General features: G+C 35.7%; 1 protein-coding gene across 1 annotated transcript in view; it reads left to right on the top strand.

Annotated features, from left to right (window-relative positions):
* Nucleotides 1-25,744, top strand: part of LOC123524282 (dual specificity testis-specific protein kinase 2-like) — a 60,560-nt gene extending 34,816 nt beyond the window's left edge. The window contains exons 5-10 of the mRNA XM_045302357.2: nt 14,666-14,751; nt 18,005-18,086; nt 19,182-19,265; nt 20,991-21,077; nt 22,650-22,767; nt 24,089-25,744. Coding sequence (XP_045158292.2) covers nt 14,666-14,751; nt 18,005-18,086; nt 19,182-19,265; nt 20,991-21,077; nt 22,650-22,767; nt 24,089-25,119 — 1,488 coding nt within the window. The 3' untranslated portion in view covers nt 25,120-25,744. The remainder of the gene's footprint in view (nt 1-14,665; nt 14,752-18,004; nt 18,087-19,181; nt 19,266-20,990; nt 21,078-22,649; nt 22,768-24,088) is intronic.
* Nucleotides 25,745-25,837: the final 93 nt, after the last annotated feature.

Raw genomic sequence — 25,837 nt, forward strand, 5'->3', positions numbered from 1 at the left:
TGATCTGGCATATCATTCATACCAATTAAGGGTGATATTTCATTTCACAAAAGATTATCTGTTAAAGGTAGTAAGTTTGGTATGTCAAGGGTAAGTAACTCCACTTAGCTGGCATGGCCTATATCCATGAACAAAGGGAAGATATGCATGAATTCTGTCATTTTATATTGATTTCACAGCTGTTTTGACCTAATAGAGAGAATGTACAGTAATTTAACTTAGGGGTCTATCAGATTTACTTTCAAAGGTAAGTTACTAAAGTCTGAGGTATCACAGAAAAAGTTAGTTTGAAGTAAGATATCATGCAATATACATTTCTTCAGTACAGATCCCTAATTTTTTTTTCTGTAAGGAATAAACCACTGTTAAGGTCAAAACCACAGATTTTTTTAGAAAATAAACAACATCTTTAAAAACAGCCTATCTGTCCAATACATTTTTACCGTATTGGATTCTTAAAATATTCTAAAAGAGTTGTCCCCCTTTAAAAAAGAATGCCATTTGTAAAGAAATAAAAGTAAACAATTGTCAAAAACGATGTTTAACCTAGTAATGCTGGGACATTGTTGCAAATGCATCAAAACAAAGACAAGTAACAGCTTTTTAAAAATGGCGAGTTTTTAAAGGTGTTGAACTGTCCAGAAGTGTGGCCCCTTCATACTGTTCCTTTCCGGAATTCAAAACATATATGAGTAAATTGACAATGGTTTTGTAGGATAATATAAATGCTTTATATGCTGTTTAATTTTCATGTAAAACAATTCTTTCTTTCTATGATTTGGTGATGTTCAAACTTTTTTCTCTGAAACATGGACCTAACTCTTAAGAAGTTTCCATACAGACAAATATTACATGAGCCAGTTTAAATGTTCAGATGTGTAGATGTCAAAGGTTTCCATTGTATATTTTTACAACCAGTGTATTTCATACCAATATAAAAATTACTTAGATAAAGATTCATTTCATACTGAAGTTCTTCTTCATTGGTGCATATTTTGAGTAGTAAACTTCTCAGTGGATAAAATCTGCCCTATCACTTATTGTAGTTGTTGGAACAGTAGACTAGTGCAACTGGTGATGTTTCATAAAAAATGTACATATCTCCTTTGTGGTAAATATGATTCATCAAGATTTGAGATACATTATTGACTAAAGATTTAATTATGAAATGCATCTGGACCGTTAATATAATAGTACCGCCTCAGTAGCCTAGTGGAAGAGAGCCCGCTTCCAATGCAGGAGGCTGTAGGTTCGATCCCTGGCCACGTCATACCAAAGACGTAAAAATGGTACTATTATAGTAGCTTCCTCGTTTGGTGCTCAGCATTAAGAGGATAGTACTAGGACTGGTCAGCCTGGTGTCCGTATAATGTGACTCAGGGTTGGGTATCATGTCCCAGGTCTACAGCATGATATTCCAGTGAGGCAGCACTATAAAGTTGGACATTGTGCTCACTGCTTTAAGTAGACACCGTCGTTTATATGACTGAAAAATTGTTGAAAAACACGTTAAACCCGAACAAACACACACTATAAATATAATATGCAAAATGAAATAATACTAAGGTAAATTTAGTTCAAGATCTGATTATATAACGCAGATTTTAGCAGAAAATTAAATATATAATTATTTTGTGGTCACTATATCTAAGATTTGTATCTTACATGATTATGATATTGCTAGTCAGAACCATCAATATAAAATTGGGGTCAGTCACCCCATAATAAATTGTAGACTGCTATTGCACAAAAAGAAAATCAACATCTTTTGCGTTTGTAAATTTGTTTATCATGTATTTGCATTGATAAGCTATGAAAACAATAGCATTTTCAAGTGATTAGTTAATATAGACCCTGTTATATTGATGTGTGTCACAAAATGAAAGTGTGTCACCTCAAAACTAAAGGCAGTTAACTGCAGCAGTTACAGACTTTTTGCAGGAGGTGATGAATCACGGAGAGGTAAATATTTTAAAAGGCATGATGAGACTGTTAAGAAAGTGCTCATCCACGAAGCTCAGTTTTTCTGTTTTAAGCTCACCTGAGCACAAAGTGCTCAAGGTGAGCTTTTGTGATCGCCCTGTGTCCGTTGTCTGTCGTCCATTGTCAACAATTTGACTGTTAACACTCCAGAGGTCACAATTTTAGCCCAATCTTAATGAAACTTAGTCAGAATGTTACCCTCAATAAAGGGTTGGACAAGTTTGATATTAAGTCATCTGGGGTTCAAAGACTAGGTCGCCAGGTCAAATAAAAAAAAAGCTTGTTAACACTCTAGAGGTCACAATTTTGGCCCAATCTTAATGAAACTTGGTCAGATTGTTACCCTCAATAAAAAAAATTACCTTGTTGATATTGGATCATCTGAGGTCAAAAACTAGGTCAAATCAAAGGAAAAGCTTGTTAACACCCTAGAGGTCACAGTTTTGGCCCAATCTTAATGAAACTCGGTCGAAATGTTACCCTCAATAAAATCTTGGCAATGTTAGATATTGGGTCATCTGGGGTCAAAAACTAGGTCACCAGGTCAAATCAGGGGAAAAGCTTGTTAACACTCTAGAGGCCACATTTATAACTGTATCTTCATAAAACTTGGTCAGAATGTTAATCATGATGATCTTTAGGGTATGATCAAATCTGGGTCATCTGGGGTCAAAAACTAGGTCACCAGGTCAAATGGACAGAAAAGTTAGTTAACACTCTAGAGGCCACTTTTATGACCTTATGTTAATGAAACTTTTTCAGAATATTAATCTTGATGATCTTTAGGTCGAGTTTAAATCTAGGTCAGGTGGGGTCAAAAGCTAGTTTACCAGGTCAAATCAAAGGAAAAGCTAGTTAACACTCTAGAGGCCACATTTATGACCGTATCTTAATGAAACTTTGTCAGAATGTTAATCTTGATGATCTATAGGCAAAATTGAAATCTGGGCCAGGTGGGGTCAAAAACTAGGTCACCAGGTCAAATCACAGGAAAAGCTTGTTAACACTCTAGAGGCCACATTTATGGCAATATCTCTATGAAACTTGGTCAGAATGTTAATTTTGGTGATCTTTAGGTTAAGATCAAATCTGGGTCAAATTGGGTCAAAAACTAGGTAACCAGGACAAAAGATCAAAGGAAAAACATGTTAACACCCTAGAGGCTACATTTATGATGTATCTTCATGAATCTTGGTCAGAAAGTTAACCTTGATGGTCTTTAGGTCAGGTTCGAATCTGGGTCATGTGGGGTCAGAAACTAGGTCAACAGGTCAAATCAAAGGAATAGCTAGTTAACACTCTAGAGGCCACATTTATGATCATATCTTAATGGAACTTGGTCAGAATGTTAATCTTTAGGTCAAGTTCCAATCTGGGTCAGGTGAGGTCAAAAACTATCTCACCGGGTCATATCAAAGGAAAAGCTTGTTAACACTAGAGGTCACAATTTTGGCCCAATCTTAATAAAACTTGGTCAGATGTTACCCTCAATAAAATTTTGGACAGGTTCGATATTGGATCATCTGAGGTCAAAAACTAGGTCACCAGGTCAAATCAAAGGAAAAGCTTGTTAACACTCTAGAGGCCACATTCATCGATGTATCTCAATGAAACTTACTAAGAATGTTTGTCTTGATGACCTCTAGGTCAAGTTCGAATCTGGATTATGTGGGATCAAAACTAGATCACCAGGTCAAAAAAATCAAAGGAAAAACTTGTTTACATTCTTGAGGTCACATTTGTGACAGTATCTTCATGAATCTTAGTCAAAATGTTAACCATGGTGATCTTTAGGTCAGGATCGAATCTGGGTCAAGTGGGGTCAAAACTAGGTCACTAGGTCAAATCAAAGGAAAAGCTAGTTAACTCTCTAGAGGCCACATTTATGACCGTATCTTAATGAAACTTGGTCAGAATGTTAATCTTAATGATCTTAAGGCCAAGTTCTAATCTAGGTCAAGTAGGGTCAAAATCTAGGTCACCAGGTCAGGTCAAAGGTAAAGCTTGTTAACAAACTAGAGGCCACATTTATGATTTTATGATTGTATCTTCATGAAACTTGGTCAGAATGTTAATCTTTATGATCTTTATGTCAAGTTCGAATCTTGGTCATGTGGGGTCAAAAACTAGTTCACTAGGTCAAATCAAAGGAAAAGCTAGTTAACATTTTAGTGGCCACATTTATGACCATAACTTAAAGACACTTGGTCAGAATGTTAATCTTGATGATCTGATCTTTAGGTCCATAGGTCAGGTGAGCGTTACAGTGCCTTCAGGGCACTTTTGTTTTAACAAGGTTTTGCTAGATTTTTACTTTTACATTTTACTATCTCAGCAAAATTCCTACCCTTGTTTTTGAGAAGAAAAATATACAAACTTTGAATAGCCTAAGGAGATATCTACTGTGAACAAAAACATGGCTAATGATACTCATTTGTGGCTGCAACACTTGTGAAAATACTGCATTTTGGGGGGTTTATTTCAATCTGAAACAAACAAATATCCTGCTGGCAGCAAGTGATTCTGCCTTTGCGACCAGTGCAGACCAAGTTCAGCCTGCATGGACTTCCAGGCTGATCATGGTCTGCACTGTTTGCTGTTCAGTTAGTAAATTTTTAATGATGAAGAAGTGATACTGCCCAAATTGAGTGATGCACCAATATCAAAATTTCATTAAAATTGCTATGTTCTATAATTGGACACAACAGGTGTTTATCAAAATAAAAATTCTACAGGTATGTGCAACATCGCTACAAAAATGTCATTTTCTGTCCACTGCCTGTACCATCTGGTTTGATAATGAATTATTCCTATCAATTTATATCTCCCGATTAAGTAAATATTTTCATTAACTGAGTATGTGTATTGACATAGTCACTTTATCACAGATGATCAATATTTACCGAATATGATCATCTTAGATAAATTTAACTGCCATTTAGTAATGAAGGGCAAATATTGACCTAATGGTCTCCTGGACAATTTTCTGAATTAATTCTGTCTTATGATTAATAGTTTAAGTATTAGGCACCCTGTAAAAAAAGCTATATAATTTTTTTTTAAATCTTTTTTTAATTAATATTTTGGCACATCCAGTTAGCTCTGTAGTGGGCTGTGTTATGGTTGGTGACTTCAAATCATCAGCACATAACCTCTGAGGGTTTGATCCCTGCTGGAACATAATTTTAGGAATCCTTTCAGCTGGCATATGGGAGCTAGGCCAGTAGGTCTACCCAGGAGTCAACCTGTTCCTGAAATAATGCCAGAAGGGCAAGTGGAGTCTTCAGCATCAAAGCTGGTCCTGAACTACTGTTAGTGTGATGTAAAAATTAAACAAACAAATCTTAGTGGCTGGAACACAGTGCTGTCAATGACAGGCTGCAAACTCATTTTGTATGTAAGGTGAATGTTTTTGATGACATTTGTGTAGCAACATTAAATGCTTAAACAATGTGGTCAAATGACATCACTTCAACCAGTCTTCTATTGCTTGTTGAGAAGATCCAAACCAAAATGGCAAGCGTAATTAAGCTTGCATTAAGGCCACAGCAAGATTGCAGTTGCAATCTTAATAAGTGTGCGGCAAACTTGTTTCAGCATGCAGCAATTAAGATTGCAATTGGAACCATCGCAACCATTATTTAAGCTTTCGCAAACTAATTAAGCTAGCGGTTACGCGCGCTTCCTGCAACCTATTTAAAATCTTGCAAGCTTGTAAGGTAACGCACACTTGCGATTGGAACCCTAGCGATTTTAATTGCGACCTTGCAAGTTTGCACAATCAGAACAAGATTGCAAGCTTGCACAATCTTGCAAGCTTACGCACACTTATATGAGTGTGGACAAAAAGTCATTTGCAAGTCTCTCGAACCTTGTTATGACCGTGCAAGCTTACAACCTTACAAATCAATGAAAATCTTCATTAACCTATTCAAGGTTTGTGATTATATAAAAAATGATGTACTTCCTTAAATTTGACAAACTGCACAGTTTATAAAACTTTCGCACTTTCAATGAAACGTTATTTGTATGATCAGTAGATAAAGACTAAAAATCAGGAACAATATTTTCTTTGCGAGCATCTGCAAGCATTATATTATATGATTGCAATCTTTTTAAGATTGCAGTAAGCTTGTGCAAGCTTTTGGCAAACTTATCACAAGCTTTCCGCATGCTTGTATTTTGGTTTGGGAAGGAACTAAATCCAGGAACACTGAAGATTATCTAACAGCCAAATATGACGGAAGTAATGTTTAAAGTGACCATAAATCCATTAAAGTTAAACTTCATTTCCTTTTACTTCGGGTATCTTAATTTGCAATAGCCAATTAACCCTTAGCCTGCTGGCGGCAAGTGATTCTGCCTTTGCGACCAGTGCAGACCAAGATCAGCCTGCACATCCATGCAGTCTGATCATGGTCTGCACTGTTCCCTATTCAGTCAGTAAATTTTTAGTAAACACCCCTTCAAATGATAAATGGTACTGCCCAAATTGGAAGATGGACCAGTCCATAATAGAAATTTAGCATGGTAAGGGTTAAACAGACTTTCCTTACTTGGAAGGTATATTTAGATAGGAGACATAATTTTCTCAGAACAGTAGAGGTCTGCATACATTTTTGGTTTTCATTGAAAGATATTGCAGCTATATTTCTGTGTTGTCAGAATGATAAACTTCCACCCACTTGCTTGTCTAAATTTCTGTTGGGAGGAACTGCAGGAAGAAAACACAAATGCCTGGTTACTTTCGGCAGCATTTCGAAATTAATTCTGCTATGAAGATTAACAAACTGTTTGGAGTGTTTTGGATAGTTGATAGGTAGTTGAAGAATTATAAACTTATACCCTCTTTGGCCAGTACTATGCTATAACCCACTTATATTCCAGTGCAGAAACATAGCTATGTTACAAAGCTATTTATACCACACCTTGTAAGGAAGATTTAATATATTAATATATGTAAAGTGCACTGTTAAAAAAAAATATATACCACACCTTGCAAGAATGCAGTGTCAGCAGATTTAAAACGATGCTACCAGATACTCTTTTTCTCCCATATCATGTAAAATATCCTTGCAACCTTTGAAAGTACTATTTATATCTACTTCTACCACACTTACCTAAACTGTGCAGTGTGGGAACAGAACTATAGTCTATTTATACCACACCATGTAAACTGTGCAGTGTGGGAACAGAACAGAACTGTAGTCTATTCATTCCATGCATGTAAACCATGCAGTGTGGAAACAGAACTTTATTTATACCACACCGTGTAAACTCTGCAGTGTGGGAACAGAACAGAGCTGTAGTCTACTTATACCTCAGCGTGTAAACTGTGCAGTGCGGGAACAGAACAGAACTGTAGTCTGCTTATACCTCACCTTGTAAACTGTGCAGTGCAGAAACAGAACAAACTGTAGTCTACTTATACCTCACCGTGTAGACTGTGCAGTGTGGGAACAGAACAGAACTTTAGTCTATTTATACCACACCATGTAAACTGTGCAGTGCGGGAACAGAACAGAACTTTAGACTATTTATACCACACCATGTAAATTGTGCAGTGTGGGATCAAAACAGAACTTTAGTCTACTTATACCACACCATGTAAACTGTGCAGTGTGGGAACAGAACAGAACTTTAGTCTATTTATACCACACCATGTGAACTGTGCAGTGTGGGAACCGAGCAGAACTTTAGTCTACCACACCTGCATGTAAACTGTGCAGTGTGGATACAAAACAATACTGTAATCTACGTAAACCATACCTTGTACTGAAGGTATTAAAACCTAAATTCCTTGTAATAGTATAGAAAATGTTCAGTAGGGTGCAATATCTGTCACTTCTTATACCACTCAGTAGCCCGCCGGCATAGCTCAGTTGGGAGAGGGTAGATCTAAGAATCGCGGGGTTGTGAGTTGATCCCCGGACGAGGCATTATTATGTTCTCTGTGATGATTTGATAAAAGACATTGTGTCTGAAATCATTTGAAGTCAATCTCTGAATAATGTGGGGAAGTTTGCAGTTACTTGTGGAGAACAGGTTTGTACTATAGTATACAGTGCAGGTGCAGAACAGTACTGTGCAATGTAAAGAAGTTGTAACCTGAAATTTGCAGGTGCAGTTTTAACAAAGCGCTGTACACGAACTTACGTTATGCCTTAGAATACATGCTCACTTACACAACGTGCGAAAATTGGAACTGTCTAGCTTTGTAAGACTACCTGTTAGCTGAAATCAGAAAACGAGATGTGTATGTAATGATATAACTGGAAGCCTGATGTCCTCATCTGCAGACAATTTATTGGCAATTGTACAAGCCTTGATTGACAGTAAAAGAAATGTAATAAGCAAAAAAAAATACATAATGGTAGACAATATAATAATGCTGACAACATTTACTTGTTTATTATATAATAGGCAATTTGCACCCTGTTAACTTTCTGCAGATAAATATTGTTTCATAATGCTCACAGTAGATGCAGATGTGAATATTTGGTTCAATGCTAACTTCTTGGCGGTAACAAGGGACTGTCGAGTTACCACCAAAACAGTTACTTAGGAGCAGGATATTCCCATCTGCAACCAGTGGTAGATTATTTTTCTTGCATATTGTATTTCATAATGAATAAATAAAACAAAACAAAATGTTTTCTTTGTAGGTCATTGTCTTATGGTAGTGTATTTAAAAGAAGTGCGGGAAAATTAATGTCCATAAGTAGAAATGACGTAATGACGTTCTGCTTTGATTCCGTCATTAAATTTTGTAGCATGGGTAAAATTAACGGAAGTGCCAGTTGGGTGTGCAAGAATTCTTAATCCCTGTTACAGTACAAGGCCATCAGTTTGTCCTTTAAAACTTTGGTTCATGAGCAGTTCTAGAACTCTTGAAATTTGTACCTAAATGGAAGGGTGTCTCAAAAGTTACAGATATATTTATCAGTAAGTTTATTAATAGTGTTATTAGTATATTATCATGGATATTTCATTTGTATGGACTCTTATAATAATGAAGTCAAAAGTAATTGCAGCCTTGTAATTGTACCCCCCGACAACAAAGTTGTAAGGGGGGGTATACTGGTTTCAGGTTGTCTGTCTGTCTGTCTGTCTGTCTGTCCGTCTGTCTGTCTGTCCGTCTGTCCGTAGACGCAATCTTGTGCGCACCATCTCTCCTTATCCCCTTGACAGAATTTAATGAAACTTCACACAAGTGATCAGTACCAACAGTAGTTGTGCATGGGGCATGTTAGGTTCTTTTAGAAAAAAAAATTGCAGAGTTATGGGACTTTGTTTTTTTGTTACTATACTATATACATAGACACAATCTTGTGCGCACCATCTCTCCTCATCCCCTTGACACAATTTAATGAAACTTCACACAAGTGATCAGTACCAACAGTAGTTGTGCATGGGGCATGTTAGGTTCTTTCAGAAAAAAAATTTGCAGAGTTATGGGACTTTGTTTTTTGTTACTATACTATATACATAGACACAATCTTGTGCACACCATCTGTCCTCATCCCCTTGACACAATTTAATGAAACTTCACACAAGTGATCAGTAACAACAGTAGTTGTGCATGGGGCATGTTAGGTTCTTTCAGAAAAAAAATTTGCAGAGTTATGGGACTTTGTTTTTTTTGTTACTATACTATATACATAGACACAATCTTGTGTGCACCATATCTCCTCATCCCCTTGACACAATTTAATGAAACTTCACACAAGTGATCAGTACCAACCCTAGTTGTGCATGGTGCATGTTACATTCTTTTAGATAAATATTTTGCATAGTTATGGGACTTTGTTTTTTGTTACTATACTGTATACATACATTCTATATACATACAGTCCACATAATTATGCAGTCTTGTGTGCGTCAAATTGCAATGTACTGTGTCAGTGCATGCGGGGGGTACATTCATCACCTTTAGTGATAGCTCTAGTTGTTGATCAGTTTCTGCTAGGAAATCTGATTACATGTAAGTGTGATCAGTTTCTTCTTGTCATTCTAATTACAATTTTAATAATTGTAATTGTTGAGCAGTCTATATTTACATGTAATCATTGATAAAAAAAAATTCATGTAAATCTGATAACAATTGTAATTGTTAATCAATCTGACTAAAGTAATTGTTGACCAATTTCTGCATGTAAATCTGATTACATGTATTTGTAATTCTTGATTTGTTTCTGCTGCTAGTAAATCTGATTACATGTATTTGTAATTCTTTATCAATTTCTGCCCTAGGAGACATATTGTTCTTGTTTTCCCCATCCGTCCGTCCGTCCGTACGTCACACTTCATTTCCGAGCAATAACTGGAGAACCATTTGACCTAGAACCTTCAAACTTCATAGGGTTGTAGGGCTGCTGGAGTAGACGACCCCTATTGTTTTTGGGGTCACTCCGTCAAAGGTCAAGGTCACAGGGGCCTGAACATTGAAAACCATTTCCGATCAATAACTAGAGAACCACTTGACCCAGAATGTTGAAACTTCATAGGTGATGGTCTGAGAGTAGAGACCCCTATTGATTTTGGGTCACTCTGTCAAAGGTCAAGGTCACAGGGCCTGAACATTGAAAACCATTTCCGATCAATAACTAGAGAACCACTTGACCCAGAATGTTGAAACTTCATAGGATGATTGGTCATGAAGAGTAGATGACCCCTATTGATTTTGGGGTCACTCCGTCAAAGGTCAAGGTCACAGGGATCTGAACATTGAAAACCATTTCCGGTCAGTTACTTGAGAACCACTTGACCCAGAATGTTGACACTTAATAGGATGATTGGTCATGCAGAGTAGATGACCCCTAACGATTTTGGGGTCACTCTGTGAAAGGTCAAGGTCACAGGGGCCTGAACATTGAAAACCATTTCCGGTCAGTAACTTGAGAACCACTTGACCCAGAATGATGAAACTTCATAGGATGATTGGTCATGCAGAGTAGATGACCTCTAACGATTTTAGGGTCACTCTGTTAAAGGTCAAGGCCACAGGGGCCAGAACATGGAAAACCATTTCCAATCAATAACTTGAGAACCTCTCGACTCAGAATGTTGAAACTTCATAGGATGATTGTTCATGCAGATTAAATGACCCCTATTGTTTTTGGGGTTACTCCGTTAAAGGTCAAGGTCACAGGGGCCTGAACATTGATAACCAGTTCCGATCAATAACTTGAGAACCACTTGACCCAGAATGTTGAAACTTCGTAGGATTATTGAACATGCAGAGTAGATGACCCCTATTGATTTTGGGGTCAGTCTATTAAAGGTCAAGGTCACAGTGGCCTGTTCATGTAAAATCATTTTTTGGAAATAACTTGAGAACCACTTGACCTACAATGTTGAAACTTAATAGGATGATTGGACATGCATAGTAGATGACCCCTATTTATTTTGAGGTCATTTGATCAAAGGTCAAGGTCACAGGAGCCTGAACAGTGACTTGAGAACCACTAGGCCAAGAGTGTTGAAATTTAGCGGGATGACTGGACATGCCAGGTAGATGATCCCTATTGCAGCCAACCATCAGTGTCTCTTTGACTTTCGCTCCTGACCCCTATTGACTTCTTGCCTATAGGACTTTGCATTGGGGGAGACATGCGCTTTTTTACAAAAGCATTTTCTAGTTGTAATTGTTGATATTAAGTTACTTACAGTAAATCTGATTACATGTAATTGTAATAGTTGATAAGTTTATTCTTGTAAATGGAATTATATGTAATTGTTATTGTTGATTAATTTCTTCTTTTAAATCTGGTTTCATGTAATTGTTGATCAGTTTCTGATAGTAAATCTGATTACATGGTGTCTCAACCATGGGGATGGAGGTTTTATAAAATGTTGCATTTTGAAATGAAACAGGAAAATAAAACAACTGCTGTTTTTTTCTGTGTTACTGTTGGCACACCCAATAATTATGCAAGAACATTATTAAATCCTGATGATACTTTTTACCAGCTGATACATTTCTATGCATATTGCAGACATTGGTAACATTCAGAAATCTTACAAATAAACATCTTGTTAGCTAAAGGTTTACTTAAGGAAGTTGGCAGTTTCCTGAATGTTTTTCATCTGATCCTAACATCCTAGCAGGTTGTTTACATTTTTATCAACTACTTGTTTTTTCTGCCTTTGATGTAAACAAAAAATGCAGTTTTTAAAACCGTTATAGACTGTTATGTACTTCTAGACTTCTTATTTTAGCTGTATTGGCAAGAAAGCATTGAGCTTATGATATTATTTACGGTTCAGGTGTATTTCCTTTCTCCGTGACGATTTGATAAAAGACATTGTGTCTGACATCATTCATCCTCCACCTCTGATTCATGTGGGGAAGTTGGCAGTTACTTGCGAAGAACAGGTTTGTACTGGTACAGAATCCAGGAACATTTGCTAGGTTAAATGCCCGCCGTTACATAACTGAAACACTGTTGAAAAAGGGCTTCAAACACAAAATGTATTTTCTTCAGTGAGACTACTGCAAAATGCTTTATATTTGTGGGCAACTGATTTTCGTGGATATCATGCTTGAATAAATCCATAAAATATTCATAGTTGAGGACCTTGAATTCATAACCCTTACAAAATATTGACTTTGACCAAAACCACAAAACTTCGTGTCCTTGAAATTCAAGTATTTCAAAGTATATACAGGAATCATATTTCATATGGATTATATTTAGTGTAGAGGCGGAAGTGGCATTGTCACATGATCATGTGCATTTTACAGGAATTGTGTTGGATTACCTGCATTTTGACTGAACATTAGAACATTTGCTTTTCTTGCAACAAAAATTAATGGATCATTTTGTCCTTATAGAGAACTTTATTACTACAATATAGATAACTGTATGCATCAGTGAATCACAAAGTAATTTTCAATACTGTGGATTCCTTTGAAATGAACACACTTTTAAAGACATGGACAGTTGAAGTTTCCTTAATGGCCACCTGTATAAAGCAGCCACTTGCTTTAAACAGCCTGTCAGCTAACTTCCCAAATTGACCTTTTGGTCTAATATCAACTTGTCTAAAGCAGACACCTTACTTAAGCAGCCGGATTGTATTGCTTCCTTGGCCAGCTGCTTAATACAGGTTTGACTGTATTTCATACTAAGATGAAAACTACATACAGTAACCTTCATTTTTTTAATGAAACAGTCTTGCCTCCACTTCCGTGTGAAACCAGTACTGGTATCATAATGTAGAGGTATGGTTATGACCACGAATACCTTTTATTTCATGTTTGCGGCTTAATTGAACACGTGTATGGTATTTTCATAGGTTAATAATATATAATAAAAAAATGTTTTGTTTGCAAGGGATCCCTTCATAACTTGGCAATTAATGTTCTAGAAAGCAAAACAGTACAAAGTAATAATCATTAATTAAGAAAAAAAATTTAAGGCAGCTATAATTTTTGGTATTGAAGAGATTTTTTCTTTCACAGAGGAGGATCTGTTATGTATTTTTATCGTAGTCTGGAAAATTGAAGACGTAAAGTGATATTCATTGTCAGTTATTCTCATGAAACACAGCTAGAAATTGTTTTGATTCCCACTGTTCAAGGTCATTTAGCGTTCTGCCAAAGCTGTTTTACAGTTAATTTCTGATATTTAAAATATTGCAAAAATTTGTAAAGATGTATTATTTCATCTACTGTAAAAGTAGACATTTTCGCGAGGGTTAATATTTGCTATATTCGCAAGGCCCTACATCTCGCAAAAATTAATCCTCGCGTAATTATTCACTATTAGTATAATTCTAATTAAAGTAGGATACCATTTTTACAATTTCGCGAATATTAAACCTCGCGAACATACTCAAAATTTCAAATTTGCAAAATTTTACCTAGCGAAAATAAATGCTTTTACAGTATATTGAAAAATGATGGAAAGAGATCTTTTTCAACAGTACATTACCAATAGTACCATTAGGAAAAAATATTTGATAAGAACAGTGAGCTCTAGTGTAATCTACTGTGTTTGACGATTTTTCCAGTTGCATTCTGGATCAAAATTATGGTTTTCTAGAATTATTGATATATACTAACAATTAGGACAAATTTATAACAAACATTTTCACATTGAATCTCTAGATCTAGTCTGTAGTGTCTGTAGTATTTTTGGAAAAAAGAAATTTAGGTTAACTTTTTTTTGTTGAGTAATATTATGCAGTTTGGTGGTAGATTTTATATTTTGCCAAAATTGCATGTTTGTTTTTCTTTGTCAAGGCGCCTTGGTACCTAGCTTGGCAAGTCAGGTGCATAACATCATTACAGGAAAGAACTCCACATCCCAAGTAAGGTTTGAACCCACAGATGTGAGTGGAAAGTCACTAGAAGTCATTGTCTGCAACTCCTTGATGATTAGCTGTAAAGTTTAATGAGCCGCACCATGAGAAAACCAACATAGTGCATTTGCAACCAGCATGGATCCAGACCAGCCTGTGCATCCGAGCAGTCTGGTCAGAATCCATGCTGTTTGCTAACAGTTTCTTTGATTGCAATAGGCTTTGAAAGTGAACAGCATGGATCCTGACCAGACTGTGCGGATGTGCAGGCTGGTCTGAATCCATGCTGGTCACAAATGCACTATGTTGGCTTTCCCATGGCGCGGCTCAATTCAGGAACTCATTAGCACACTGTTTGTATTTCTTATTCCAGAATGTGTTGATACGAGAAGAAAAAGACGGATCATATACCGCTATTGTTGCAGATTTTGGACTGTCGGCAAAGATCCCCGATCCTTTGTAAGTCTTTACTTAATTATTTAGATTACTGGAGATTTTTTTTTTTTCAGTAGTAAGTAATTAATATACAACAGCAATACAAAATGCAGTTACTGGGCAAGAAGGCAGACCACAGTTCAGAAAAGACGCAGGAAAATGACCTTTAAATCAAAATTTCTTTTTCTTTAAAAGAATTTTTCCAGTTTTACTTACTTTTTACGATCTATTTACTGGTGAATGGGTCTAAAATGATGAAATCAATCTGTGATGTATTTTGAAAATACTTGATTCCACTCGGTATACCTTCCTACTCCAGTTCTGGGATGATGGTACTGAGATGCTTTTCCATTCTAACAAACAATAATTCTCAGCTTATTGTTTCTCAGACACCACAACAATTATTTTATGTCCTTGAATTAGAAATTATCATAGAGGTATACAGTATATTTTGATACATTGCCAATTGTTCAGATTATTTATTTCTCTGGTAGATCAGCTGATGAAGAAAGGAATCATTTAAGACAAAATGTAACTGAGTGACATTAATGGCCAATTCTATTGCCCAGAACAGATCATTCTTTGGTCAAGATGATTGTATATTTACTGATATTGTAATACCACCATCTTTAACCCTTAGCCTGCTAAATTGTAAAATGGACTGGTCCATCATTCAGTTTGGACAGTACCATTTATTATTCAAAGGGGTGTTCATTGAAAATTTACTGACTGAATAGTGAACAGTGCAGAGCATGATCAGCGGCTGATCTTGGTCTGCACTGGTCGCAAAGGCAGAATCACCTGCCGCCAACAGGCTAAAGGTTAATACCCTGTTTAGACTATTGCAGTACAACAAATAACAATAAATATTATTCGATACACATTTGCTGTCTATTGATCATTGGTGTTGGCTATGGTTGAAATATTTATTTAGGTCTACTTTTTCTCAAAAACTATAACAACTATAGCTTTGAAACTTTGCACACTTATATATTTATCATCAGTAGGTGACTCTGTAGGCAAAGAACCATAACTCTGATAAGTATTTTGTCAGAATTATGGCCCTTTTTGTACTTAAGAAAGTTTGATTTTCTTGGTTAAAGTTTTTCTTTAGGACCTTTTTTCCCCACAAAACTATATGAGCTACAGCTTTGAAACTTTGCATACTTGTCAATCATCATGAGATGTAGACCAAGAACCATTACTCTAATGTGCATTTTATCAGAGTTATGGCCCTTTTTGTACTTTGGATTTCTTGCATATTGGCCAGCATTTATAGACGAGTGATGGCACCTGCAGGTAGTGCTCTTGTTTGCATTTCATGCTGTTTTCTGCGATGTCTGTTTAAAATTCACATCTGCAGTATAAAAAGACTGTCTTCTTCCCAATATTTGTTGTTTTCTACACAAAACAACACGAATATAAATCAAGTCTCTCAAGTTTACTTCTCTTTTATAATGAAAATGTTCCGTTTGCAGTGCATTCAAACCCGCTGCTAATAGGTAATAATGAAAGGTAATCACCAGTTAGTGCCTTTTTCATCTCTTTTATGATTATTAAGCAAAAAAACCTTACGTACCATTGCAAAACCCTGATATACTGTGAAGTAATTCAGATTCGTCAGTAAGAAATTTTGTCATTTCTGTGAAAATCGTTAACTTGTGTGAAGCGGATAACTTGTTTAATCCCAAATTAAAAAGATTATTGTGAAATTCATGTATTTCTTTGGATTTATTTTTGTGGATCAGTGCAATCCCAAAATCCACAAAAATTAGTCCACCACAAATTATAATAATGTTACAGCATTCTGTACTGGTAAAAAAATTGTTCCTATTTTCTCTCAGTTGCATGAGGTGGTTGATGTTATAATTATATTGTCTGTCAGACTCCCAACATTAAAATGGATCACCTGTGTTGTAACAGGTAGCAATTTCAAATCTCTGCCAAACTTCAAACAAAATGATATCTGAGAACCTCTTAAATGACTCTGGCCAGGTTGATCTATGACTTTTTCATTAAATAGATAATACTTGTGGGTTGACCTTTATGCAAATTACCTTTCACATCAGATTTTAGGTTGACAGTTGGGACAATTAGGACTCCTGTAGTTGCCTGTTTTTTAAAGATAATTAACCCAAAGTAAATTGAAAGGAGGAAAAGATGTCTTAAAAAAACAATTATTCATTTTTGTTTTCTCTCTTTAGGTCATGATGCTTTGGACTGAGATTTAAAGATTAATTCTAAATCTTAAAATTTGATATAAACTGCATTATTTTGTAAGGAGTTTTTTTTTAATTCCATAAAAGGTCTTGCGATGTTGTGATGAAGGGTCATGATGCGGCAACAACATTCTTTGTTGTGAACATAAAGAAATTTCTTGTTGTTTCCTATATTCAGTTGTTTTATCTAATATATTTGACTTTGGTTTAAGTGTTTGATTAATATTCAAGAAAGTATAATTAATTGTATTCTTTTTATTACCTCCCTTTATGGCTGTTACAGCGTAAGATCCTGTGCAACATTGAACATAGTGCTAATCTAACTATGTAATTAACCCTTACCATGCTGGACACGATTGATTCTGCCTTTGGGACCAGAGTAGATCATGATCAGCCTGCACATCCATGCAGTCTGATCATGATCTGCACTGTTTGTCATTCAGTCAGTATCTGTTTGGTAAACACCCCTTTTAACAGCTAATGGTACTGTCCAAATTGAAAAATGGACCAGTTCATTATAGAAATTCGGCAGGGTAAGGGTTAAGGTAGTGGACCCATAATGACAGTCAGCAATTTCAGCCATAACGTATCTTTTGTATGCGAATTCTGTGTCCTCGGCCACAAAAGAAAATTATATTTCATGACAACTGGGGAATGCTGAAATCCCGTGTGGAGAATATGTAAATGAATGGAAATTACTGAATGTCATTACAGGTCCACTACCTTAAGCTTTACCATGCTAAATTTCTAAAATGAACTGGCCTATCATTCATTTTGGGCAATGCCATTTATCATTCAAAGGGGTGTTCATTGAAAATTTACTGACTGAATAGCAAACAGTGCAGACCATGATCAGCCTACACAGACATGCAGGCTGAATTTGGTCTGCACTGGTCGCAAAGGCAGAATCACTTGCCACTAGCAGGCTAAAGGTTAATCGCTGTTAAAATGATGATGACTCAAGTCAACTTGTAAATCCTAAGAGTATGAAAAATTGGTGAATGGACTGTTTCAAAACTGGTCAAACATGCCATGTTCATGATTTCTTCATGTTGCAGGAGCAAGAAGCAGTTATCTCCAGCCGGTTCCCCTTTCTGGATGGCTCCCGAGGTAATCACTGGACAAATCTACAACGAAATGGTAAGCTGAAGAAAAAAGCTAATCAAAGGACTTAATTAGATTAACTCTAAGCCAGCCCATTTACTTGAAGTAAAGCTTTGGTTAATTACATGGATCAATGGAAGAGAAAATGATTTTTTACAATTACTGTACAGCTTCTAAAGTTACAATTGGGACAGAAATACCACAGAATGATACTTGTCAAGCCAACTTGCTAAATACAAACAGTTCCAGGAAGGCAGAAAGTCTCCTGGCAGCAGAAAATTCTCTCAGTGAAAATATCACGGAAATGTTATCTCTTAAAAAACTATTATACTTCTGTTTCATGAGAGGAGAGGAAGTTGTTGTTTCATGAGAGGAAGTTGTCAGTTTCATTTTTGTAGGACAAGTGCACTGAGCCATTGCGTCATTGAATTTAGGTTATGAAATGCAAGTAAATTTTTGCTTAAATTTCAAAACTGTATATGATAAGACTGTGATAAAGTGTTGAAATTAATTTTCACACAAAATAGTTTAAACTAGATATTAAACTTATTGTGCAAACAAAAACTGATAAATATATGGTACTTATTGGTTTGATCTATTAATGTCCACTGTGATAAAATAGAACTTACAGAATATGAGGCCCAGACAGTAGTCTCTTAACTTGATTTTTCCACCATAGAAATCTGTAAAACATACATGTACTTTACATGAATCAAGTTGTGTCTAATGGGCCTTTAAATGAATCTGTCACAAAATGTTATGAATGCTGTTACATTTAAAAAAAATATGTTGTTCCACAAGGTTGATCACTAATTCCAAAGATATTACATTTAAACTTAAACTTTGCTGAAATACTAACTACAGATCAATTTTTACTTCATATTGGATACATAGAGGATGAAGTTAAAGTTGACTTCATATTCTCTCTTTTGTTATCAAAGATGACACATTCTTAAAGATGGCAAATGGTAAAAGAACTTGAAACACAAGAAGTATACACATTAAAGTTGGCCGAGATTACAATATATACAATATCTGACTCAAATGGGGCCAGATAAGTTTTACAATTCTGTTTAAACAAACTATGTATCAACTGTGTTATTAAGTAATGCCATCTTTTTTTTTTTACAGGCTGATGTGTTTTCCTATGGAATCATTTGTTGCGAGATTACAGCAAGAGTCACCTCAGATCCAGATGTATTGCCAAGAACTAATGTAAGGGAAACAACTCTACTTTCTATTTTACATCAAATATGTTATATTACCTCCCTTATTCCTTACTTGAGGCCTGCACTAGATTGATGTTGTCTCTAAACCTAATTTTTCATAACTTGACAAGTATTAAACTCAAGGCGTAATAATATTTCTCAGATTTTCTTGATGTTGTCTGTATAAACAAGTTACTGCAGTGTGTGCCGTGCAAATTACTGGGAACTAAATTCAAAATTGTCACCTCAGATGGACACAAACTCATTTAATTTTGTTATTTCAACCCAAATGGCTAGTCCATGGGGGTTTTTAAGTTTCAAAGATAGAATAATAGGAATCCTTTTAATTATGTATGGAATGCAATAACACAATTCTTAATTGAGCCGTGCCATGGGAAAACCAACATAGTGGCTTTGCGACCAGCATGGATCCAGACCAGCCTGCGCATCTGCACAGTCTGGTAAGGATCCATGCTGTTCTCTTTCAAAGTCTATTACAATTAGAGAAACCGTTAGCGAACAGCATGGATCCTGACCAGACTGCGCAGATGCACAGGCTGGTCTGGATCCATGCTGGTCGCAAACCCACTATGTTGGTTTTCTCATGGTGGGGCTCAATTTATAAATAACAGTCTCTCAGGAATAAGAATAATTTCATAGTACAGTGAAACCGTCCTAATCTGAACCAATTTTGAGGTCCCAAAACTTGACTTTTTTATTTCATTACAAAAATATCCCTGTAAACAGGAACCAATCTATTCTTGACACCAAACAACTTTTCCTGATCTAATCTCTATTCATCAACACAAAATTGCCCCTGAAACCGAATAATTTTAAAGGCTATCAGAATTTTGGCTCGTGCCTCGTTATTATGATTGCCAAAATTTATTGTTTGGTAGCATTTGTCCATAAAATCTTGAATTGTTTCATAGTTACTAAACATGGTCAGGATTTCAAATACATCAGGTTAATGTATAATACAGGTAACTGTATAACTAATTATGTAACATAGTAAACACTCCACCAAAAAAAAACCCCTGTATACAAAAAAACCCTCAAAACCAAACTTTTTCTTTGGTCCGGAAGCAGTTTGGTTTAGTTTTAATGTTAACTTAGATATACAGTGACTGCTGAAATGAATCACGTCTGATACTATATTATATTATACCAAATTATATAGCACCCTATTCATGATTAACACGTTCAAGGCATTTTACATAGCACAAAATTCAGCCACGCTCGGCACCAAATTCATCCTCTACTAGTACAGACACAGAACGATCTGACCAGAGGGACAGAGTGAGAGAAAGCCCCAAGACAGAGAGAGAAATCCTTTAGATACAGGCCTGTCTGGCTATCTTAGCCCAGCTCTTTGCGAAAAGATAATTTGAGCCGTGCCATGAGAAAACCAACATAGTGGGTTTGCGACCAGCATGGATCCAGACAAGCCTGCGCATCCGCGCAGTCTGGTCAGGCTCCATGCTGTTCGCTTTTAAAGTCTATTGGAATTGGAGAAACTGTTAGCGAACAGCATGGATCCTGACCAGACTGCACGGATGCGCAGGCTGGTCTGGATCCATGCTGTTCGCAAACCCACTATGTTGGTTTTCCCATGGCACGGCATTTTGGTTCTTTAACGTGTCGGAAATATAGCACCAGTACACACAATTCATATTGACATGTCTTGTTTTTATTGCTTAAAGGCTGATCAAATTTTCATATTTTATTTCAGAACTTTGGTATCGACTATAAGGCATTCAGTGAACTGGTTAACTACTGCCCTCTAGATTTTCTTCGTTTGGCCTTCAGATGTGGTCAGGTAAATATAAAATTTTAGTGTTGTCTGATTTAACTGGCGGCAAGTGATTCTGCCGTTGCAACCAGTGCAAACCAAGATCAGCCTGCACAGATGTGCAGGCTGATCATGATCTGCACTGTTCGCCATTCAGTCAGTAAATTTTCAGTAAAAACCCATTCGAATAATAAGTGGTGCTGCCCAAAATGAATGATGGACCAGTTCATTTTAGAAAGTTAGCAGGATAAAGGTTAAAAGTAATAAAGTCTTAAAGACCACCCATAGTCAGAATCAGCTGGCTCTAAATACCATTGATTTAATAGATGTAACATTTTGAATTGTGTTGTAATTTTTTGAAATCATTTAATTTTGTGGTCATCAAAATTATAAGTTTGATGAGCATCGGATAATTTGTTGACATATAAATTTGTAGATTAACGTTGACCAAGATAACTGAATAGGAATTTTACTTGCAGTTTGGGGTTTAATTTTGCAAAATAACACAAGCACAAAATCAGCGAAAATTAATCATGAATATAGATAATTTCACTATATGTAAAATCAATCCAAATTTGTATTCGGCCTTCCAAGTGCAACATTTAAATGTTGGTTTGACTGAAGAACTGGAAATTATTTTTATGTCAAGGTACAGTCAAACCTGTGTTAAAGACCACCTCTGAACAGAGACCACCTGGCTCTAATGACCACGTTTGGTTTCCCATTTGAACATTTACAGTGTGTTTTAACCTGTGAATAAAGACCACAATTTTGCTCTCCCAAGGGTGGTCTTTATAGACAGGTTTGACTGTATTGATGTTATGTAGGCATAGGATAAAAATCTAAACATTTCTTCAAACTTAAAATCAAACTTAAGCAAATTTTTCAAAGGACATGAAACTGTTTATTTAATTCACAAAAAATTGTACTCATTCATACTTATTTATGGGGTAAACCAAGGCAGTGCCTCTGTCTACTAAATGTAGCTGCTTTGATACATTTCTTGAATATTTCAAATACGGCATGCCATCTAGTGTTGAAATTCACATCTGAATTATAGAATGCTTTTTTTTTTTTCCGAGGGTTCTTTCACAGTAAAATTGACTTGGTTCAACAAAATACAATTAAAAAAAAAAAAAATTGTAGTCTATTCCTTTGGTAGCTTTATTGATGCAAAGTACAGCGGAGTGCCTCCTATTTTACAAAGATAGCTGTTTTACTTATTTACTGACAATAATATAAGTATTTTTAAACAAAAATTGCAAAGAATAAGTTTTGAAGAAAGAAGTGATATGAGCCACACCATGGGAAAACCAACATAGTGCGTTTGCGACCAGCATGGATCCAGACCAGCCTGCTGTTTGCTTTCAAAGCCTATTGCAATTAGAGAAACTATTAGCGAACTAAATGGATCCTGACCAGACTGCGCGGATGCGCAGGCTGGTCTGGATCCATGCTGGTCGCAAATGCACTATGTTGGTTTTCTCATGGCACAGCTCATATAAATCTGGAGGCATTCCCAATTAATGACAAGCAGTGATTTAGTTGTAAACAGAATTTATTACACAGATATTTGACAGTTTCTGCTTTATCGTACAGGTTGATCCTAGCAAGAGACCACGGTTTACAGAGGCCGAAATTTCCACACAACAAATCTACGAGAATCTCAAAAATGATAACGTCAGTCACCTGAGTATGGAACGAAGGAATTCTCTTGGTATGATTTTATCATTTATGTTGAAATTCAATTCTCAGAGTTTGTGTTTAACCAAAGTAAATGTAGACATACCAGTAATCTTATACTCATTAACACGTACATTTTAATTGCAACAATTATTCTTTTAAAGGTCCAATACTAAGGAAAGTGAACATTTTAATTTCTTTTAAAAAGCACAGAAACTATTTCATTTTATTGGAAAATGAAAGTTGGTATGTAGAAATTCGAAATAAATCGCAGTATATGTACAATTATTTTTCTATGAAGTATGAAGAAAGTTAAAAAGACCTGGGGGGTCATTCTGTTGATTCATTGAAATTTCAACATAATACACATACATTTCTTTGAGTTCCAAAGACCTTCTGTAAATTTTGACCTGCCAATCTTCATTATTTAGTGTCTTGCAGAAGTCTATGCACTGGCTATGAAAAAAATTGCCAACTCACTTTCCCTTAGTAATGGACCTTTAAAGAATGAAATCTACCGGTATTAAGAACCTGAGTTTTTGATAAGATCAGTTGATTTTCTACTTACCTATAAAGAAAAAGTATTCAGTGCCATTGTACCACTTTAGAAAGACTGCATCAAATTTGTTTAAAGGTGGATAATCAGATTTTGGCCATGTAACGGATTTGTTCGAAACTTTAGCATCTGATCATTTACACTCATTTATGTTCACTTAACACTTAATACAAATTAGATTTTCACTGCAGGTATTTTTAAAATTTCATTTTCCTATCCTGGTTGCCCATCCAAGATAGAGTTATTTTATCATAAGTATAAATTTGATAAACATACTTTGCCTAAGGAAATGTATAAATATTAGACATATTGTAATATATTTGTAAAATATTTGCATTAAAAATTATGTATTTAGATGGAATTCATTAGAAAAGCAAGTTTGAAAAATTATTATTACCTCCCTTTGCCTATCTTGGTTGCGCAACCAAGATAGATTGGAAATAAATGAATTCAAAAGCTACACACAGCTTTAAAACTTGCATTTTGGTTCATATTGTTCAATAGTTGATATGTCTATCAAATGCAAATGTAAAACTAGACATTGTATCGAAATAAAAAGAAATACCCAGCTTTTTATATACTTTCATATTTAAGGGGAGTAATCACAAAATTTTATAAAAATAATAAAATATACATTTCAAATAGGAATCTCACTGTATGTAATCGGTCTTTTTGTTCCTTAAATAATTCTCTACCAGAATATACAAAAAGTAAAAAATGTCATTAAATGTTGATTAAATGTGATTGACCACCTTTAAGTTCTGTTTTGTCCTCTCATATATTCTTTAACTTCTTTTAGACATTTCCACCTACAAAAGGTCAAGGTCAGAGGATAACATACTTCAGGTTAATGATGATGATTTTGACGAGAGTGAATATGATAGAAGTGATGAGTGCAAGGACACTAAAGTGACACCTGTTCTTATTGGTGAAGCTATGAGCCGAGATGATCCTTTTTATGAACCTTCAATATCTAATCCGTTTGCCGATATGGCAGGATTTAGGGAAGGGCGTAAAATTCTTGGTAAATCATTTGGTGATGTTGACTCCATGATGTTTGAGTTACCATCACCGTCATCACCCACAACCCCGCCATGCACGCCAAATGTGACGTCGGCGTCTTCTACATCGAAAAAATCTTCGATTCAGTGGCGGCAAAAGAGTCAGTCGCTGCCATCGTCGCCAGTTTTGTTACGTAAGGCAGCAGAAAGACTTCACCAGGAATCAATTCACGGCTCAAATTGTAAAAAATCACTTAATCAAAACAGATACTCTTTCTCAGCATATAGTACGAGGTCAAAAAGTGTGTTCTTTCCGGAAGCTGTTGCACAAAGACTTCAGTTTGAAATGTTCGATACAGGAAGTCCGTATAATAGTCGCTCACGAGAAGGATCAGTAGAAAGTGATAGTACTTATAATTACATGAACACATACCCAATCAACAGGATCAGACGACATTCTAATCTAGACAATTCTGGCGGCCGCCGAAATGACACTAACTCATCGTTATCAAGTAGTTATCTTAGTTCTCGGCAAGAATCAATAGACGAGACTGGTGATAACGAAATAACTTACTCTAAATCTAACTCAGTGTATCCAAGTTTATCATATGCACCCGAATGTGCCAAAACAGAGCAAACTTTTATGAACAACAACCATTTACATAGCACGCCAGATGCCAAAGTGTCGTTTGAAGTGACTTTTGATGATCCAAGTAGCCCAGACAACGAAATTGTCGATCCCTGGAGTATGAGACGAGAAACTCTTCAAAAGACTGCCATTATAGAAGAAACAGCTTGTGGTAGTGAAATAATGGAAACGTCTGTGTAACGAACCAGTCTGTAAAATATGAACGCAGAAATTCAGTCTGCAATAAATGAAACAAAACTGTAGCAGAAAAGAAGTCTGCAGTTAAAGTGACATGAAACTGGTCTGTTTTAGCAAATCAGGTCATTTGTTAGGGGTAAAATAGAAAACTGGTCTCAAATGAAGAGAAACTTAGTCTTGAAAACAGTCTATTTTTTTTGTTGTTAAATAAGCCCAGTCTGTAAAAATTAAAATTTTACTAAAAGGGAACTCAGTTTACAGTAATCAAAATTTCAATCAGAAAACCATTTAAGTTTTTTAAATGTTACCAATCTACAAAAGTAGTAGCAGCAAAAAAAAAAGAATTCCGTTGGCTGTTAAAGAAACATATGAGTTTACAAGATATTTTCACATCAGTGAAATTATTAGTTATGGTTCACCTGTGTTGTATTTTGTGCAACTTTTGGTACTGAATTGAAAATGTCTATTTTGTAAAAAAATTTGAGTCAAGAGTTCTTAATGATGTGATAACGTATTGTTCCTGGTTTACACGATGATTGTGTTTGCACATTGACTGTATAGAGGAATTGTTTACATATATTGTGCCAAGAACTGATGACCAGTATGTTCAGTTGTTCAGCACAGGGAATTTATGAAAATGGTGCAATTGTTAATGTTTTATTGTTTTTGTAAAGATAACTTAGCCATATATTTAGTGTATGATAAGATTGTATGATTATAG

Source organism: Mercenaria mercenaria, chromosome 3 (genome assembly GCF_021730395.1).
Source record: "Mercenaria mercenaria strain notata chromosome 3, MADL_Memer_1, whole genome shotgun sequence".
Classification (NCBI taxonomy): domain Eukaryota; kingdom Metazoa; phylum Mollusca; class Bivalvia; order Venerida; family Veneridae; genus Mercenaria; species Mercenaria mercenaria.